This window comes from Curcuma longa, chromosome 1 (genome assembly GCF_044706935.1).
Source record: "Curcuma longa cultivar G26 ecotype Majalengka, Jawa Barat chromosome 1, ITB_CL_G26_1.1, whole genome shotgun sequence".
In the NCBI taxonomy this organism is placed as follows: Eukaryota; Viridiplantae; Streptophyta; class Magnoliopsida; order Zingiberales; family Zingiberaceae; genus Curcuma; species Curcuma longa.
The window spans coordinates 13,892,046-13,912,343 of record NC_133861.1 but is presented as its reverse complement, the minus strand read 5'-3'; the positions used below and the strand labels follow the sequence as shown (position 1 = coordinate 13,912,343).

Genomic DNA, 20,298 nt, shown 5'->3' with positions numbered 1-20,298 from the left:
AGCAGCAGGCCATACCAATTCGTGAATCGAGTGACGAAGGTGAATCTTGTCGTACGGGTGTCAGAGCAGGGCATCAAATCGGCCGGAGGCGAGCAGGAGGCCGGCGACAATGGAGCCCGGCACTCCATGGCCTCCGTCGCAAGTCTTCCTCAACGTAGGTCGGTCGATCATTCCAGGTTTTCTTGTTTGGCTGCTTTCTTCTTCCATCTCTATGGCTTATTCGGGGTCCGAGACGGCTCTACCTAATTAGGGTTTTTGAGAATATGCTTGGACATTGATGGGGGAGGATTTTTCTTTTACTGAATGCGTTTTTTTAACGGGAGATCTTATATTTCCATGAAAGGATTCTCAAGTCTACGTGGGATTAGTTACTCGTTGATGTTTCTTGAAGAGTTATCCGAGGGAGAACCTGACCATAGTGATAATTTGGATTGGATTTCTTTCTTTTGGTAGATGACTATTAGCTTCATCTAGTTTTATATTTACAAACGAGTTGCAGTATTTCGGTAAAAAAAAAAGTGTGTATTTAATAGGCTATTCAATAACTCGGAAGGTAATTGGAAGGGCATTGGTGTTCAGCAGAAAAACCTTAATTCAATTTAACCCTTTGCTGGTTCATTCAGACAAGTCAGCAATGACTTATTCAAGAGTTAGCTATTATATAACTCTCTAGATTAGTCATTCTTTGATTATCTTAAGAGTTGGCTTGACAAATAAAACAAATTACCATCTTAATTTCTGATGCACAATTCATTCTCTTGTGTGTCGCACTGATCCTTCATTCTAAGACCATTTTTTTCAGGGGGTAAGAAATATGCCACAACAATTGATACACTCACGCAGCGTGAGCCTGATTCCATGTTAGCAGCAATGTTTAGTGGGCGGCATACAGTTTCTACTGATGATAAAACGGTATTGTTAGTACGCTAGCCTTATGGCTTGGTTTCTTGTTTGTACTATACTTGTATGTTTCCTGCCTGAATCTTATTGCTCTGCTATTTAATGTTTTAGGATTGGTAACTTATCACTTAATTGCAAAATGGAAGTTAAAAAATGGTAACAACAAACTGTTTTTCCCAACTATTTGAAGTTGGATAAATGTATTTTACTCCGCTATTTATTAGTTTATTTGTTGTTTCTATCCTTATTTGTAAGCTAAAAGAGATAATAAAAAAACTTGGAAATAATAATTTGAAAGCTAGCATCTGAGTTATCTGCTGAGAGAACTTATTATAGAATTTTCTTTCTTTTAATGCTTTTAATGATCAATACTCCCTTTCACGTCCAACTTTATGTTATGCGTACGTTTTTGTTTTTATACATTTTTTCTTGATTTCTTATCATTTTAATGGTAATATTATTATATTATATTTTTCTTCTTTATAACTGGTCCTAGATGACTGTTTGCGCTATAGAGAAACTTGCCTTCTGCACGGTTTTACTTCCCTTTTTTCATTTGATGCCATTTGTGGCATCTTGTAAAAATTATGCCAAGCTAATCCAGTTGCTTGCCTATCACTTTTTTGTCTTTTAAAGGAAAACTTGTGGTCTACCAATGTTTACATTATGCTTTTCTTAGATCTATCTTGCTGTTTACATGATTGGCACGATCTATAAAGTGTAAAACATAATTTGATAGGCATATTCTGAAAATCTTTAAATGTTTGTCGACTGTGATTTATTTTATCTTGCTATTACCAGCAATGTAGTCTTACATGGTTTGCAATATCAGAACAGATCTACCTAGCCAACCTCAATCAATTGGGTTACACCTAGTGTAGTTGTTTAAAATTAGCCTAAGGTTTATCTAGTTATTACCATCTATGTAGCTTTACATGATTTGCAATATCAGGTCAAATCTATCTAGCCAACCACAAACAATTGGGATTACACAGTGTTGCTTTTGTTTGTTTTGACAAAATTAATTTAAGGTTTTTCTGATGTTGTACAATGCTCTGTTTTTTGCAGGGAATGATATTCATTGATAGAGATGGGAAGCATTTTAGGCATATACTAAATTGGTTAAGGGATGGTGTCATTCCGATGCTCCAAGACTCTGACTACCAAGAGCTGATACGAGAGGCAGAATACTATCAGTTACTAGTAAGTGATGATGACCTTTCTGTTCTATCAGTACTTAGTCTGGAAGGTTGACAGATGATACTATAAAGATGCACCTATTAGTTTTCCTTAAACTACTAGAAAGTCATTTAGTGATACTTTAGAAACGATGAGCCAGCATCAAGTGCAAATCAGATAACTCCATCCATAGCACAGTACTATCTTTTGCTTCTAAAGTGAGAGCATCCCCTTGAATAAGCCAATTGACCATTCTTAATATCATGCAATGCATCAACTTTTTCTAAGTTTATTGAATCCTTGTGGCAACTGAAAGTACAGAAACATACAACCTCCAAACATATTTGATGTGACATTATCTTAGTCTGCAAAGTAATGTTTTAGTTAGATTATTCTCTCAATTAGATTTTTGTTCTATTATCTAGTAGTTCAATTGTGCCTCCTTTCTGTTAATACATGCAACTCCATAAATATCAGAACCATACTGCACTAGTTGTTATCTCTGTGACATTTTAAAGATTTGTTGTCCTATTAAACAAGGCTTAGTCTTTGCGTATAGTTGGAAATATTTTTCCTTGTTTTTTAATGAAATTTTTGTTGCATATAATGCATGTGATGTGAACGTGAAAAATGAAGTTAAATGCAGTATGGTTGAAGTTGGTGCCTTGCATTCATTGGGAGTTTCAAAATCAAAACAAGTATCTACTACTTTTGAGTGACCCTTGACAGTGTTTCATATCCAGATTCTCATGCTAAAACACAATACATTGAGCATGGTGCTTCATTTTGCATTCAGCAGTAGCTCTTTTACTTTTTATATTTATAGGTTTGTTATTCTATTAACTAATGTATTTTGTTTCTTTTGGAGCTTAAAAGCATCTACAAAATTTTGCATCATTGACACTGCAGGGATTGGTTGAAAATATTAACGCAAGTCTGTGTAATAGAAAAGATGAAGATACCCCAGTGGTTGAATTAACAGAATTAACACGTAAAGAAGTCATCCAAATCATTCAATCTGAAAAAGTGAGGTTTCGAGGCGTGAACCTTTCTGGTCTTGATCTCTCTAAATTGGTAAGACTTCAAAGTGCTCCTTTGTGCTTCTGTGTTGAAAAATACTGAAACAGGGACCTGTTCGATCTTTATCTTTTGGTCTATAGATGACGTGTCCCTTTTATAGAATAAGTTATAGTTGACAGCAGGGTAGGGTACATGGATCTTATAGATCCATTTAATCTAGCAATATTCAAATATGTTAAAATTACTTAAATAATTTTCTTTAGCCCCTCTATTCCTTTCATTTTGTCTTTAATTAATTCAACTTATCTAACTGTAGAATTTATTGGTTGATTTTGAACATATTCATTTCATCTTAATATATTTACTTTCGTTTATCATTTTTCAATGCTATGCCTAATTACTGTAATGTTAGTTATGATCTCTTGTACACTATCTATCCAACTCTTTGACCTAGAAGTATGATTGAGTGTACTATAGCTTGCAAAATTCTTCCTTTACCCCTAATGAGCACATCATGATCACACAAGACACTAGAAGTTTCTTTATATTTCAACAACCTGCTATTTATCCTATTAATGTTTTCTTTTTCAATTTCCTTCTTTGTCGAATAACTCATTCTATATATCTGAAACTTTAAGTTGAATGTTGGTCCATTTCATCTTACTTAAGAGCTGATAAATAAATCAAGAATATCAATTTGCCATGTCAATTGGTTTCTTTGAATGCAGTTATTGCACTTTTGGTTCTTTGCAGGATCTATCATATGTTGATTTCAGTTGTGCCTGCATCCAGAAAACAAATTTTTCAAGAGCTAATCTCAATAAGGCTAAGTTTGGGGTAGGATTCTTCACTTGTCAACTTGAGATGTAGGTTTATTGTTTTTTCACAAATCACTGTTACTTTCTGTTAGTTGTACATAGACATTGTAATTTTTAAGAGATATTTGATTGTGGATATTAGTTCTTATAAAAGTCTTTGTGATTTTTTCTATTCATAGCCAAATAGTTTCACTCTCTTTCAGTTGACGTATATTTTCTTCTTGATAGGATGCTGAAGCAGGGGGTTCAATCTTTGAAGATGCAAACTTGCGTGAGTAAGACTTTGTCAACAAAATTCAAACATTTTGTTTTGTTCTTCTTAAATCCCTTCAAGTGATTTCTACATGCAGAATTTAGTTAACTATTTTCCTGATCATTCATTATAAAGAGATTTACACCCTAAGAATTAGATTAGAATTGGGACAACTAGAACTAGAATAGGCATACTATAGGATATAGATATATCTCAGTTTCTAGGGCTTTGGTGTCACTTCTTGTTGTTGATGCAGGTGTTCTTATTGGTGTTTCACCTTCCCCCTCTTTTTATGGTGTTTCATTTTCCACTCCATGTTGGCAACAAAATCAAATAATGTCAGAAGAGAATCATCCTATCTCATTGGTTCCAAATTGTATTGCCCAAGATAGACCCAAAATTATTATGAGGCTAGGTGGCCAAAACTCTATCCTTCTGATTGAAGTGATTCATAGTTTCAATTAGTACCACCATGATTTTATCAGAACAGCCAACAATGTCACACCAACATAGCATTAATATTGATTGGTGGCTGGAACAAATATGTTTTAGCCATGTTGACTGATCCATATCAACATTTGAAGTCATGGACTGTGCTGCTCTTTTTCACCACTTTGTCTGAATTAGGCTAGACAATTTTTAACTCCAAGCATCACACTTGTGTTGCTTATTTATTTATTTAACAGAAGAGCCAACAATGTCATACCAACATAGCATTAATATTGATTGGTGGCTGGAACAAATATGTTTTAGCCATGTTGACTGATCCATATCAACATTTGAAATCATGGACTGTGCTGCTCTTTTTCACCACTTTGTCTGAATTAGGCTAGACAATTTTTAATCCAAGCATCACACTTGTGTTGCTTATTTATTTATTTATTTAATAGTTGAAGTTTATTAACTTGTAGATCGTTTAGTTTTAGACTTAAAATCTTTCTGGCTGGATTTTATCATTGTTGTGTAAAATACTCTTTAACCTGTGTGCTTATTTCTTGAGCACTGAATTGGTTTCACACTCTAGATTTGTGTGTTACAATTTTAACCATATTGTGCATGTCTGAATAAGTTTATAATTCTCATTGTAAGATTATTTGTTAGTCCCCCTTGCATTGTCATTTCTAACCAACAAAACCAGAGGATGTCTTCGAAAAAGGTTGGCATATATTGTAGGAAATAATTACAATTCTTCTTAGAGTTTGTTATGTAATAACACTAGAAGTAACAAAAATTAATTTCTTTTAATTTTTAATACTTGGATAGTGCAAAGGTTAATGTCTAAGATTGAGGTCATTGAGTGCCATCAGGATTTTTCTCATCTTGGTGAAGTAAAAAAATTTCATTTATGGGCCTGTATAAGAGCTGTCTTCATATTATCTGACTTATCTTCCATAGATGTGAGCTTATTGGAGCGGACCTTCATAAAGCTAAATTGGATAGAGCTAATCTTCAAAGTGCAAATCTCCAAGGTTGTAAGTACTTTTGTTTTTCTTTATCAATTTGTGTTGTAGACAAAAATCTCCTCTCTGTCAATATGTGCACCTCTTTTTTGTGCTTTTGATGCATCCTGAACTTTCCCTAGTTGATGTGGAGTTATACAATCAACAAAATTATCTTCCTATGAAAATAAAAGCCTATAGTTACTAACACAATATTGCTGCAAATTGGGTCTTCTAGGATTTTTGGTTTATAATTCCTTTTCCTAATTCTTTTGGAACTTATGCCTGATGAAAAAATGATTGACTTGTAGGTTCTTTTTCTTTGGAAAAAAGGAAATTCTTGCAAATAGTCATTTGGTGTTACTAACAAATGATGTAAATTTATGATTCAACAGATGCATGCTTAACTGAATGTAGTCTCTGTGAAGCAGACCTTCGTTCAGCACATTTACAGGTTGGTTAACTTTGTTACCTTAATCAATGTGTTCTCATGAGAGGGTTTGCTGATTATTCATCTTAAATATTAGTTTTCAAGTTATTTCTAGTTAGCAAGTGTCTCTATAATGAATAGCTTCAGTAAATAATTCACCTCATGTTGAAGTTTCTTGAAAGCACGGAGTATTTTTGTTTAGCTACAGATGGGAAATTGATCTTGCATTTTAGGATATTATCAATTAAAGTTGCTTACTACTCAAAGATCATCTCGTTGACAGGAATGACAGCATGAATCCTTCCACAATAACTCTAGTCATACTACTGACAAAATGTAGCTGTGACTCCATATTAAATGAATATTTATTTTTCTTCCTTCTAGTCATACTACTGACAAAATTGTAGCTGTGACTCCATATTAAATGAATATTTATTTTTCTTCCGTCTTACTCCCTTGTTTTTGTGCACCCAAGCTTATTTATTTCTATGAAATCTCAATGGAAACTGCCCATTGTTTAAATCTAACCTTTTGGAGTTCTGTTGAAAAACATTTTTATAACTTTGCTTAAGTAACGGCCTTTTTCTTAAAGTTTGAAAAAAATAAAACAATGGTGACTCTTGAGATATTGTCTTGCCATACTAATACTTTGCCATTTATTTTGTTGTTTAATCAATGACCCTTTCCTTATTAATTAGTCACCATGTTCACTTGCATTTAACTTATTTTCAGAGTGCAAAACTTAGTGGTGCAAATCTCCAAGGTGCTAATCTGGAAGGAGCAAATCTGAAGGTAAACATTGCTAAATACTTTCATCATGAAACTATTTATTGCCGAAAAACAATGAACCGATTTTATCATTTCTGCGGCGGTTATTTTGAAATAGTATTGACTAGAATGTCTAGCAAAAAAGCTGTCACAGTACGAACTAATTGTGACCCAAAAAAACTCATAACTCATATGGAGGGAAATATTATTCAAGGGCAAATATCTTGGTATGTGAGGTCCTAACCCATTTTATAAACTTGAAATAGGAACTCTTCTAGGTAAAAATATTACTTGGTTATCTTAACAATTTTGATAACTCTCTAATAAATATAAATGATTTTATTTAAAAGAAAGGAAATAAAATAAACCTTATACCACATCACTCTGCCTTAGTTTACTAAGGAGAATTTTATTCCAAGTGACTTGTTAGCAATTCAGGAGCAGAGATGCGTGTTTCAATTCAGGAGGTAGGTTGCTTGATGTTTTAGGATGATGGGTGTGGAAGACTTCTTTGTGTAATCAGGAGCATGGGGAGCCTTAACTTAATGGAGGTTGGAGGAAGCGGAGTTTGATCATATCCAAGATTCAGAGGAGATTTGTACATAACGAATTAGGTCAGAATATAATGCAGGATTCATACCGAGATCGAATCAGCGATTTGGCTATAATACCAACTGCTGTAGCTTGAAGTAAATGTACTGCTAAAAAAACTCACAACTCATGAAGAGGAAAATATTATTAAGCTAAGATATTTCAATACGTGGGATTCTAACCCTTACTCAAAATAGAAATTATTGTCTGTAAAGATATAACTTTGTTTTATAAAAATTATAACAGCTTCCTAATAAATATAAACAATTTTTTATTTCAAAATAACTGAAATAAAATAAAATCCTAAACTGCGTGGAATGCTTAAGATATTTTCTTCTGTTAGTTGTAGACCAAAATTTGAATGACATTAGGAATATGTGAATGTTATTTGTTTATTTACAGGGTGCCAAGTTGAATAATGCAAATTTGCAGGATGCAAATCTTCAACGGGCTTACCTTCGAGAAGTTGATTTGCGTGATTCTGTAAGTTTTCTTATCCAAGTTTCTTTTCATTCTACCTACAAGAATGTTACAGATGGCTTGAAATTTTGGTGCAAAATACATGACTATGTCAATATGTTCTTTTCTTCTCTTATTTTGTAGACCCTAATATGATTGCGTCATTTTGTATTATTGCTGAGATTTCTTGTCTCTCATTCTAACAACACCAGCAGTGATGTTTCGACACATCTTTTATCTTGAAACAGCAACTTGATGGAGCTAAGCTGGGAGGCGCTAATCTTCTTGGAGTTATCAGATGATCAAGCCACAGAAGACTCTTACTAAGGTCTACAATTTGTCGAGCAGAGTTCCGTACGAAGCAAGTGATTTGAGGCTGCGCTTGTGGCATATAGTTATTTCCAAATACTCTGTCTACTTCAGTTGCTTGCAGAAATTGTCCCTGATAATTTTTAGGCCGATGTGGGTTGGTTTTCATATGAACTTGTGATCAAACAGACTTACAGACTGAAACTTCACTACTGTTGTTGGACCTTCAATTCATTCATTTGGACAACGTATCTTGCTTTTAGTAATCAGTAATCATGAACATAACTGCAAACAATGTCAACGATAATATTTGGTATTTCCATTAAGTGCGTGCTCCGGGAACTTGTTGAGTAGATCATTATTATAAATGTGAAGGGATCGTTAACCTAAGGTCGGCCCAAAGTATATGATCCATTTATAAATTCACTTTTCATAAATGTGACGTTTAGTACGATACTTAGTAAAAGTATTAATTGGTGGAGATCTGAGATTCAATTCATCCTGTAGATCCGTTCGTTTTTTGTATGTATAGATCGTCGTGTCTCCAAGTCGACTAACGTAGACTTGAGATGGGTCTAGAGCCTCGTATACATATTTTCTATTTTGAATATTTATTTTTAAAAAAAATATTTTTATCATCAGCTTTGACACCATCCACTTGGAAAAACTAAAATAAAAATGTCTAAACAAATGTTTTTTGTTTTTGAAAATTTTAAATTTACTTTTCAAGAAAAATAAAAAATGTTCACTAACAAGTATGTTGCAAAATCAAAAGTATAATTTGTATACTCAATCATGATTCTCTACGAAGATAAAATCTTGTTCTCAAAGATGTACAATACTAAATTGCGGTATTACAATTTAATTGAGTATCAAGACAAAATTACTGGTTTGCCTTGAAAACTAAGGCATTATAATGGGAAAAAAACATGAATATATATATCTATACCAAATACAAGATTAATCCAATTGCAATCCCATTCCCTCTCCACTGCTGAGTCTCAAAGGAACCATCCAAACGTCCTGCTCAAAGGCCAGCCAGTTTGGGATTGATTAATCCAACTGACCTAAACAAATAATGCTAGGACACCCAGAGGCGATAGAACTTGGCAAAATTTACCTTATGCATTGCCTTGGTTATGCAGTACAACACAACCCATCAAGATTGATCAGCCTTAACGGCGCCTCTTCTTTCGCCTTGGTTTGCTTAAAAGCTTCAGCATATTGTTCGTGAGATCGATCTGGGAGTCTTCATCACCTTCATCCTGGTGTCTCTTATCAGAAGTGTGGGTCAGCCATGCCAGAGCTTCTATGGCAGCATCCCTTTCTGCAAACTGCTTGCTCTTCTTTGGCTTTCCAACAAATTGCATCCCCTTAAATTCCACTATCGCCCGAAATTCATTGGTCTTCAGGTGCTTCGTCTTGTACCTCGGAGGAGTGTGCCCAGCCCTCATCAGTAAAGTCTGCAGCAAGCACTTTGGGTTGGTGCCGTTCTTCACGAAATCATGCTTGTCACTCTCATTGCTACTAAACCTGGCCCTTCTCGTTTCTCTTCCAAATACAAATCTTCCTTCACACAAATCTCCCGAAACAAGCTCCTGAACAGCAAGCATTAGGTACTTGCCTTCTTTGTGGATATCCACTTTTGGATCTTCAAGCTGATGAATTGAATCAAAGATTTTAGGCATGTATCAGAAGATATACCGGTGATTTTTTTTGTATGAACTAATAAAATTCAATAATGGAATTAACAGTGATTATAAGCAACAACTAGAGATAAGTTAAATTTGAATTATTTTACCTTTCTAAGGACCAGCTTATCAAGTTCCATCTTGAGACTACAGTAGTAGTCAACTAAACTTGGATCCATAAAAAAATCGATGTAGCCATCCAACATTTTTAAATGCCCAGACTAGTCATAAAGTTCAAATCAGCCAAACAAAACGGTCACAGTAAAAAAGAAAAAAAAAATCAGTGAAGAGTAATACCACTTCTCCTCTCACAAGAGAGCCACCAAATAAGATCAGTATTGAGTCAGATACACCTGTTGAGTCGCGAATAAATACAGTGTTGACTTTCACCTTCTCACCAAAGACCAACCAGGGATATGGGATTGTTTGGTAATTTGCATTCACAGAGTTCTGTGTAACAGTTTCAGTTTCCATAAGAAAGCACATGCCAAAAGCAAAAAAGATGGCGAAGGTCAATAGAACAAGATTCATCCTAAAAACATCCACAGATCCACTTATTTACAGTCACCGATGATAAACATTGGCTGTGCTTTTCAGTTAATATCTGAAAGCGTGAGTTCCTAGAATACGTGAAAAGCCAAACTGGTTTATAATGAATGCTCTGTACTTACAGCATAAAGTAAAACCTGGCCATCATCCATTGTTTTGAAAGACATGGACTTCTCTCTGTGCTGCACAAGCATAGGGACAAAGAACAAAGGATATGAAGTTTAAATAGGAAAAAGCTGAACAAATATAGATTAAAGAAGTAACCATCTTTTTACCACAACTGACGCTATCCCTGGATAGAGCCCGGAGCATATAATAGCTCGAACCAGTGACTGGTTATAACTCAAGCTGTTATTGACGCCAGAGTCTGCATCTACTAAACCAGCATCTTTTAAAATAAAGCTAAATTGCTTCCTAAGAGAATGAATTGCTTGAAGAGTTTGTGCTGAAAGAAAGTTCCTCCAACAGTACTCATATGCTGATCCTTCTCTCTCTGCATCTTTCCATCCCTCGTATGCACGGATGAGAGCCATATGATCACTGTAATCCTTTGCTGAGAATCGTGATTTTGCAGTTCCTGCCAACTGAAGAAAAGAAGCTAAATGGTCATTACTCATGAAATGCTACAAGTATTCAAAATCCATCTTCCATGCGTACTCAAAAAAAAAAAAGCCATTGAAAATAAGACTAAATAGTTTCCCACTGCGCATAAGAGGAGATAACAATCCTAAAAATTAGAAAAAGAAAAGCCAATCCATATGCTCTTGTAGAATGATTGAGAAATGATAAGGTTTGACAAAAAAAAAAGCTTTATGGATTAGTTATTTGTTTTTTAATTAAAAAAAGGTAAAATATAACTCATGAAACTAAGCAATAATCCTTGGTTGTCCCACTAGGGAAGTGAACTTACATCCTTCTTGTCCTGCGGTAATAAAAAAGGGTCTCTAACACTTAGACCAGCTACAACTGTAAGAATTGGGTCTGTACACCGAAAAATGGCACCCATAATAAGCATCTTTCCTAGCTTTGGATCAACTGGAAGCATTGAAAGATATTGACCTACATGTTACAAAATGGCAAAACCAAACTTCAAGAGATATGAAATCCAAATAATCTCAAGATGACATCATTTACTTCATACCAAGATTTGTAAGATTCTTCCAGATATTGCATATTCGGTTAGTGTTGTTAGCTCAGTATATGTCATCTCCAATGGTTCATCATTGGGCAGCATTAGAGCAAATTTTGCGTTACTTGAGGGGTGCACCTGGACGAGGTATTGTATATAAAAATCATGGGCACACTCATATTGAATGTTTCTCAGATGCAGATTGGGCAGCTCCAAAATGGATAGGAGGTCTACTTCAGGTTATTGTATCTTTGTTGGAGGAAATTTAGTATCATGGAAAAGTAAAAAGCAAAAGGTTGTGTCGCGATCCAGTGCAGAATCAGAATACAGGGCTATGGCACAATCTGTGTGTGAAATAATGTGGATATATCAATTGTTGACTGAAGTAGGACTTAAAATTTCAATACCAGCAAAACTATGGTGTGATAATCAAGCTGCTATTCATATTGCATCGAATCCCGTGTTCCATGAGAGGACTAAGCACATTGAAATTGATTGTCATTTTGTTCGTGAGAAAATTCAACAAGGTTATGGGATTCGAGTTGATTATCTTTGTAACAAGTTGGGCATGATTAACATTTATGCTCCAACTTGAGGGGGAGTGTTGGTTATAAATATCTGTTAATTATCTGTTAATTATCTGTTAAAAATCTGTTATTTTTTTATAGATATTTTCTCGAATAGGCCCTATACTCTAACTATAAATAGGGCCTTATATGTTGCAATTGGAATAAGATTTCTTAAGTTATTTTGGTAACAGATTCAAACACAAATGCTGAAAATAATCTTCTAAAGACCCGTTGATTCCATTGATTCCGCATAATATCAAGCAATAGGTAAACTCGTCGTTTTGGGAAAAGAAACGGTAGAATATTATTGATAAAAAACTAACTCAAAAACAACTAAATAGATGTTTAAATAGTTTGAAAACCCTAACTCTGCAAAGACGAAAAAAATAATAAAAAAGACAATATTCCAAGTCTCAAAAAAGGCTTTAAACAACGTTTTTGATCTTGGGTGGTTAACTGGGTGGTTAAGGGCTTTAAACAACGTTTTTGATTTAACTAACTGTAGATCTCTGAACGAGCGTCGATTTGAGATATTATAGGTTCTGTGGATTAACCCGAATCAAAAGTTATGACCTCTCAAAGCTTCCACTGATCCTGCTTCGATCCTGTTCTGATCATGTTCTGATCCTACCGATCCTGCTCCATTCCTATTCTGATCATGTTCTGATCATACCGATCCTACCATCCTGCTCTGATTCTACCGTGAAAATCGATTCTGCATGATCCAGGATTGATTTGTGCTTGTGGATAATAGGATTGTGCGTATTGTAGGATCATGTGATAATACGATCCAAGATTGCGATTTTACAAACATGGTTCTACGCTATCATTTTTTAACCCAGGTTCAAGTGGAATATTCAACGCTATCATACTAAACCCAAATGTTGTTGATAAGCAAGAAATTTAATATTCAAGATTAGGTTGGAACTTGAAAATCATATCTAAACATCGAAAAAAATAGAACACAGATAAGAGATATAAAATTGGAGGAATTTCTCACTTGACAGGCATGGAAATCCAGGTCCAAGTAGAACATGTCATTCTAAACCCAAATATTGCTGATAGATAAATAATTTAAATTGTCCAAGATAAGGTTGGAAATCATCATGAACATAATCAAACCCATCAAAAAATTAAATGAAACATAGACAAGGGATGTAAAATATCAAATTTTGCAGGAAAAATATCTCACTTGACGAGCAGAAGCTTTAGAAATCCAGGATGGCAGCAAGCAAGGTGTATTGTTCAAAGCATCATATGTAGTCTCCTTTGCTTTGCCACAGTCTACAACAAAGACAATATCATTTATTGTAATACTTGCTTCTGCCATGTTTGTAGCCAGAACTATCTTCCGTACATTTGGTGGTGGCTTTTCAAAGATAAGTTTCTACAAATATCAATGTAGAATAAGAAACTAGAAAAAGAAAATGCAGAGCATCAAAATGAGCAAATGGGATATCCTATTAATTTAAAAACACCAATCAATAGGAAAGGAATTGCAAACATGTATGGAACTGATTGATCAGTCAATCTTCACAAATGGTGTAATATGATCTTTTTTTTTATTGGAAAACTATTGTAGTTCAGGAGGCCAAGAGAAGCCTATAAGGATCTCTGATAAACAACAACATGGGTGTTTGCTAAGAGACTCACTGAGATATTTCAACCCAACCAGATTTTCCTGTGTGTCCAACCAACTTCTGATCCAACAGCCGAGATACTATAAAAATACACACACAGAGAGAGACATTGCAGAAAGAGAAATTAAATCATAGTAATGTTCAGATAATTTTTCGAGAAAAAAAATCAAAAAGTCCAACATGACTGATTCTGAATTCCACTGACTGACTATTGATCACTTAGAAGACTACATTTATAATATTAATGCTCACCTCAGGTCCAGGTTGATAGCCCCGAGTGAATTGGGCAGGCCCAACATGTCAACTAACTCAACTTAAATTGGAGATCTATTACTAGCACAGCACAATCTAAACATAAGAACTCTGCTATGATACCATGTTAAATGTGATTGATCTATACAAAAGCTTGTTCTCTACACATAATACATTTGCATTCTTAACTCCCAACAATGAAGTAAACAATTACTCAGATAAGGCAGGATGAAAATTGTGTACACAATTTACAATCGAAGAAGTACAACTAAAAAACAAATTAAGAAACAGGCAAAATTATGATCACAAAATTCACCTGTTCAGAAGTAGCCATCGAACCATGACATGCAAGTACCAACACTCTGTTTGGATCTCCTAAAAGAGGATGAGCCCTTAGCTGATCCCTCAACGAACTAATATCATCCCAGCCAGTCATAAAAACAAGCACAGCACCTGCCATCTCCTTCCGGCATATATAACATAGAACAGCCTCAATAAGATTAAAACCTATACAATCTGGTGTCCAGGAGGCCAAAGAATCACGTGCTCTCGAACTGTAGCCTTCAAAATTTGAATTTTTAAGAGCATCCTGCATACAGAATGTAGCAACATTTAAGAACTGCAGTCGCATAAAATTCTTGCAAACAGTACTAGTACCTCAACAAGAGAAGTAATCTGATTTTTCCTTTTCCGTGGCATTAGCTGCCTCTGTGTCTTCCACAATTTCTCTTGGCCATAATCATCAATTTGGTTGAAAGAAGTCAGCTTGTATCCAGTCTTCTCAAGAATATCTTCAAGAAAGTGTACCCTAACAGGGTAGGTGAAGCCCTAAGCAGAATATGATTTTTAAAAAAACACGAAATCAAGCAAGCATTTCTTAAAAATGTCAACAGAAGTATGTTAAGAAGAAGTATTTGCCCACAACTGGTGAACTTATGAAGTAGAAATTAATTGGTACCATATGCCAAAAGAGGATGAATATTTACATTCAGAAAAGGATAGGTTTCAAGTAACAATCCTAAAAGTTCGATTATTTTCAATTCACAAATTGAAAATTACAAAATTGCACAAATTACAATACATGGATGTTCTGGCATACTTCTTGAAGTTTTTCCACAAAAATAGAAGGAAAGTGCCATGAATGACCATGATTTTTTTTTATTTCATTGGGATAAAACAAAAATTAGTTTGAAATCGTTTTGCTTATATTTTCAATGCTTCTGGAATACTAATAAAATCAATCCCATGGACAATGCAATTATAAATAATCTATCTAGTCTTTATGGTGCTGAAAGTTGAATATGCAATATAAGGCTGATTTTTTTCCTTTTTCACCCACAACAGATCTTAAATCGTAGTTCAGAATGAATCACAATCAGAGTAAGGGAGACCAAGAAAGTTTCGGTAGTATGAATATTTTGCAGTTTTTCAAAATGATATAAGAATGATGGACATTCAGAAACCAAAGATTAACACACAACAAAGCTTACTGGAATATGGATTGTTGGAGCTCCACCAAAGTAACTTGAAAATAATTCAGCATTCAGAGTTGCACTCATCAAAATCAACCTCAAATCACGACGATGTGGAAGAAGGTCCTTTAACACAATCAACAAAAAATCTGCACAAGTCAAATATGTAAATGCAATATTGTACAAATAGCTTGTGCAAAAGATGAAAGCAATGTGGAGAGCACACCTTCATTCATGCCTCGTTCATGAATTTCATCAACAAAAACATGAGTTACACCATTCAAATTTGGGTCCCCCAACAATCTTCTTAGCAAAATGCCACTGGTACAAAAAAGCAGATGTGTATTTTTTCCTTTAATTCCCTCTAATCGAACTTTGTAACCAACCTATCACAAAAACCAACATCTAGAACAAAGATTGTAAAGGTATTTTCAAAATAAGCACACTAATCATTAAACATCTCTTGCCAAAGCATATCAGGGAAGCACGGAGAAACTTACTGTCTCACCAAGATTCTCCCCTCTTTCAGTTGAAACTCTTTCTGCAACAGCCATAGCAGATATCCTTCGTGGTTGAGTGCAAATGATATTACAAAATGCTCCACGGCCAGATTCTATCTCAGATTCTAGTACATATTGAGGAAGTTGAGTGGTTTTACCACAGCCGGTTTCCCCAGATATGACAATCACCTGATAGATAAGCACCAAAAAATTGGTACACACACCCAATTCTTGAAAACATTCTTGCAAATAATAATTACATTGCGGGCTACAACGCACCCTAGCTACAGCTGTCATTTGATTTGGCAATGTTTGTATTCACGTGCAATTGTCAATTGCAAACACAAAGGCATTACTAACTAACTAATGCAGCCAAATGCTCCTAATATCTCATTCAAATGTGGAATATAATAATTTCAATTGAAAAGAATACCACTATCATATTAACAGCTACCAGTTAATAAACATATACAAAATCATATATATATATATATATATATATATATATATATATATATATATGAGGGCATGATACCATTTTGAATCCACTATATATTCAAAAGGAAGTAGAACAATATGTCTTGTCCAAGTAAAATTTGGTTATGTTTGAAAGAAAATCTACAATGAGAAATCATCTACAGTACAAAGTTTTTTTCACGGAACCCACACATAAGAAACTAAAAATAATATAGAACTGCAAAATATTATGATGAGAATGCTTTCTATTATGCACACTAACCAAAAATTCAAACCTGATTGTGGGCGATAGCAGACAGTAATCTGTCCTTCTCCTTGAATGACGGGAGGGATTTTCTAAAATTCAGCATCTTTACACCTTCAGGTGATTCCTGTCAAAGGTTGGTCATTACATCATTTCTCATATCCATATAAAATTAATTTCTATGAATTATGAAATAAATTAAACAAAAGAAAATTTAAAGATTCAATAAAATTGCAGCTTAATTACACACCTCATTATTTTAGAAAACTATGGCATAAGCTTATGCAATGAAGGACCACATGATATTCGCTAATGATTGCACAAGATCATATCAATAAACCAGTCTCTCTAGCTTGTAAAAACCAACTCGTATTTAAGTTAATATTGTTTAGGTTAAACCAATTTTGCCAAATAGACTACAATTTATATGCATTTCTTAAGTCAGCATGTCAATTTTCTGAATGTTCGCTGACTTGCATTGTTAGAATGATTGATTTCATTATTAAATGACAGATGGAATTTTTGTATAATGATTATTTAAGTTGATTAACTTGAAGTGATGCATTATACAGCAGATGCAAACTCAGCACAGGATTTTATACATTATTTCAAAATAACTAAAGGTATATTTTTCAAAAAAAAGTGGATTGCATGTGCACTTGAATATGCATCAGCATATTGCATATATGTTATGTAGTGGCTCAACTACATAACACCCGCATACACTTTTTAAAACTTTACACAGCTCAAGAGAAACATAGATATCTCATATTGCCATCTTCCCAACAACCCATATAATAATACACTTCTATTTTAAGTTAAGCAATTAATAATATAGGCTCCTAAAGAAGTGAACACTTAATCGTGCTAGAGATAAGCTATATACCAACTATACTGGGCAAGAATATTCTGATGTACTGGACAAACACTGGATAAACACAATGGTAGAAGAGACTTGTCATATAAAGGAACAATTTTATTTGATAGGCACACTAAGAAGAAATGATAAACCTGCCAAGTTATCTGCAAGTTCCTCATTCGGTTGCTCTTTCTCTGTAGAATTTTTTCCATAACTGACCTATCCACCAAAGGTTCTTGGCTTTCATATGGTTCAACATCTTCCACCACCTTGCTGGAAGAGTTGTTTTCCAATTCACTGTTGATCTTGTTAGATTTTAACAGCATCCTATCAACATGTTCTTGCAGCAGGCCCTCAACCCTCCTCTGCAAGCTAAGAGGAATCACCACCTGCATTACAAGCACAGATGTCACTTGAAACACTGTGCTAGATAGTTCAGAGACAAGAATATCTGTTTCTATAGAATGTGCAGCACCTACTTCTTTTTGTGGCCGCTTATCGTCGATATCAGGTCTGTAATTAGGTAGAGGGACCTTGCTGGCAACCACCACCTTTCCATAAAGTTCACTAAGCATATGATAAAAATGTATTAGCAACAGCAAACATACAAAGAATACTAGCACGAGAATTCATGTGTAACATTTCTAACCTGTAGAGACCCATTCTTTTTGCAAGATTGGATATTTGTTCATAATCTCGCCTGTCTCTTTTGTCTCTGGAAATGATCTCTTGCTCTTCCGGGTTACGTAAAAGAAAACTAAGTTTCCATCTCCATTCATCAATGTTAGCCATTGAAGAAGGCTGTAGATAAGTGTGGTCTCTTAGTAGCTAGATTAACACTGGGCAGCTTTTTAATAAAAAAAATATTTAGTATTCACTACTAAATAAATTAAACAAGTACAAAATTTAAGTGCCCATCGATGTTATACTCCCTAAATTCCATCAGAAAAGGATTTTAGACAGGCAAACTTGTCAACTATGCCAATACTCAAAGCATATAAATTAACCAAAATCAACCAGAATTTCCTAAAAATTTAAACTTGCTTATGTGCCTCAAAGACTACTTGGGATCACAGCAATTTTTTACCTTTTGGCTATCGAATTCGCACTCATATTCGTCGTCTGAGAACTGCTCCACTGCATAGCCGCAGAAACCCCTATCCCATCTAATGCAACATCGAGAAGTAACACCACCAGCCCTCGCGCAGGTTGAGCGCCGTAATAGGAAAGATAAAGCTCCAGACTTGCGCCCTAAACCGACACCATACCCTATTCCACGATGCATTATTTCATGAGGGCATGGCAACCAACCCCAACGCTGCCGGAACGCCAGTCGGAAAATTGACAGCGGAAAGAGAAAAAGTCCCAAGTTAGGGTTTAGCGGTTCCGGGAAGACTTAATTTTTAAAATAAAAAACCCCGAAGATAAGTTTTAAGATCAGATAATAAATATAACTAATTTTCAAAAAATATATATCTCTATTAACGTTTTTGAAAGGGCAAAGGCTCCCAAATTATGTAAATAATAAAAAAGACATCTCTTTTTTTTTTAAAAAATCGAAAGAGCACTCATTACAAATTGTATTCTCAAAATATCTCTTATCCATAACTACAATGTATACAAACTATTTGATAATTATTATAACATATAGAAATTATCAAATAATTCTTACCATATTATTCATTACTTCCAATGCTATTATAATAGTTAGTTCTAGCTCATGCAACTAATTGTTACAATTACTTTAAAATAATTTGAATGATGTTTAAATAATTTTTATCAAATCGATAAAGGGTATTTTGATAGATTAATATTTAGAGTTTAAAATTTTAAAATTTAGGATTTAGGATTATAACATGTAAAAGAGTAATTGTTATAATGTGAAAAATTAATTATTCACTTTCAATAAAATTATTACATACTATTAAAATTGTTTAGACATTGGCTCGTACAACATCCAGTTAAACATTCTTCTGAATCTGTTCTCTCTAGATCTTTGAATCTGTTCTTCTTTAATGCATCAATCGTTTGCAGGGGAATAACATTGTCAATATCAGTAGCATGTGTTCTCAGACTGCTTCTGAAAGCTGGATAATCAATATAGTTGCAATGGATTATGAAACCTGTGGAAAATAAAGATCTGAACTATAAAAATATAGATATACAATATCATACATTTACTTTAATAGAAAATACTATAATCTACGCTTCTTCGGCAAAATATGGAATCCGTCACCTTAGCGGCCCCACACGATCGATCACACGACCATTTGTGAGGAGGTAAATCGGGAAACTGTAGTTGGCCACGACGCAGGAGGGTATTGCCTGACTTCATCAGGATTCGAACTCTTATCCTCTTCTGCAACTCTGTTGCGTCGTAACCAACTCAGCTATGCCCCGGGAGCATAATCTATGCTTCTTGACTCTTGAGATTGTTTAACAAGTCAAACCACAACAACCGGATTGATTATCCACTCAGTCAGATTACAAAGATAAAAAAAAATTTCACCATCCAAAATTTACATATTTTTAAAATTATTTTCTAAAGTTTCAAATTAGCTTCCCAAGTAATAAGTTTATGCCATTTTATTTCAATTATCAATACCGTTCTCAGTTCTCATTCACTGTGATAATTTTAAAATTTCGAACAGAAGTTTTTGGTAGGCGAAATGAAAATTTTTGTGCGCTGCAAAATTGCAAATTGCGCGGTAATTGCAAGATTTCTGGTCTCCTCGCTCCTCCGCCTCCGC

General features: G+C 34.4%; 2 protein-coding genes across 4 annotated transcripts; one reads left to right on the top strand and one right to left on the bottom strand.

The window, feature by feature from the left end:
- The first annotated feature begins 18 nt into the window (after positions 1-18).
- LOC141834410 (uncharacterized) lies at positions 19-8,435 on the top strand. Of its 3 annotated transcripts, none has more exons than XM_074721764.1 (11): positions 19-154; positions 803-912; positions 1,969-2,103; positions 2,989-3,153; positions 3,853-3,936; positions 4,146-4,192; positions 5,566-5,639; positions 6,005-6,063; positions 6,772-6,831; positions 7,801-7,881; positions 8,106-8,435. In XM_074721764.1, exons 1-11 carry the CDS (start codon positions 127-129, stop codon positions 8,157-8,159), a joined length of 897 nt encoding a protein of 298 aa, XP_074577865.1. In that variant the 5' UTR covers positions 19-126; the 3' UTR covers positions 8,160-8,435. The 3 variants fall into 3 exon arrangements, with proteins under 3 accessions (XP_074577865.1, XP_074577868.1, XP_074577861.1); XM_074721767.1 differs by having other exon boundaries at positions 19-158; positions 7,831-7,881; XM_074721760.1 differs by having other exon boundaries at positions 19-158.
- A 655-nt stretch (positions 8,436-9,090) lies between these two features.
- Positions 9,091-18,833, bottom strand: LOC141824630 (DExH-box ATP-dependent RNA helicase DExH3-like). The gene is made up of 18 exons (XM_074711954.1): positions 18,636-18,833; positions 18,198-18,349; positions 18,028-18,115; positions 17,701-17,937; positions 16,721-16,816; positions 15,969-16,157; positions 15,695-15,854; positions 15,487-15,617; positions 14,654-14,824; positions 14,313-14,585; positions 13,297-13,491; positions 11,548-11,563; positions 11,317-11,465; positions 10,682-10,990; positions 10,529-10,588; positions 10,155-10,307; positions 9,968-10,078; positions 9,091-9,824 (listed from the first exon to the last, which is right to left on the bottom strand). The coding sequence occupies exons 1-18, from the start codon at positions 18,831-18,833 to the stop codon at positions 9,342-9,344; spliced, it is 3,171 nt and encodes a 1,056-aa protein (XP_074568055.1). The 3' UTR covers positions 9,091-9,341.
- Positions 18,834-20,298: the final 1,465 nt, after the last annotated feature.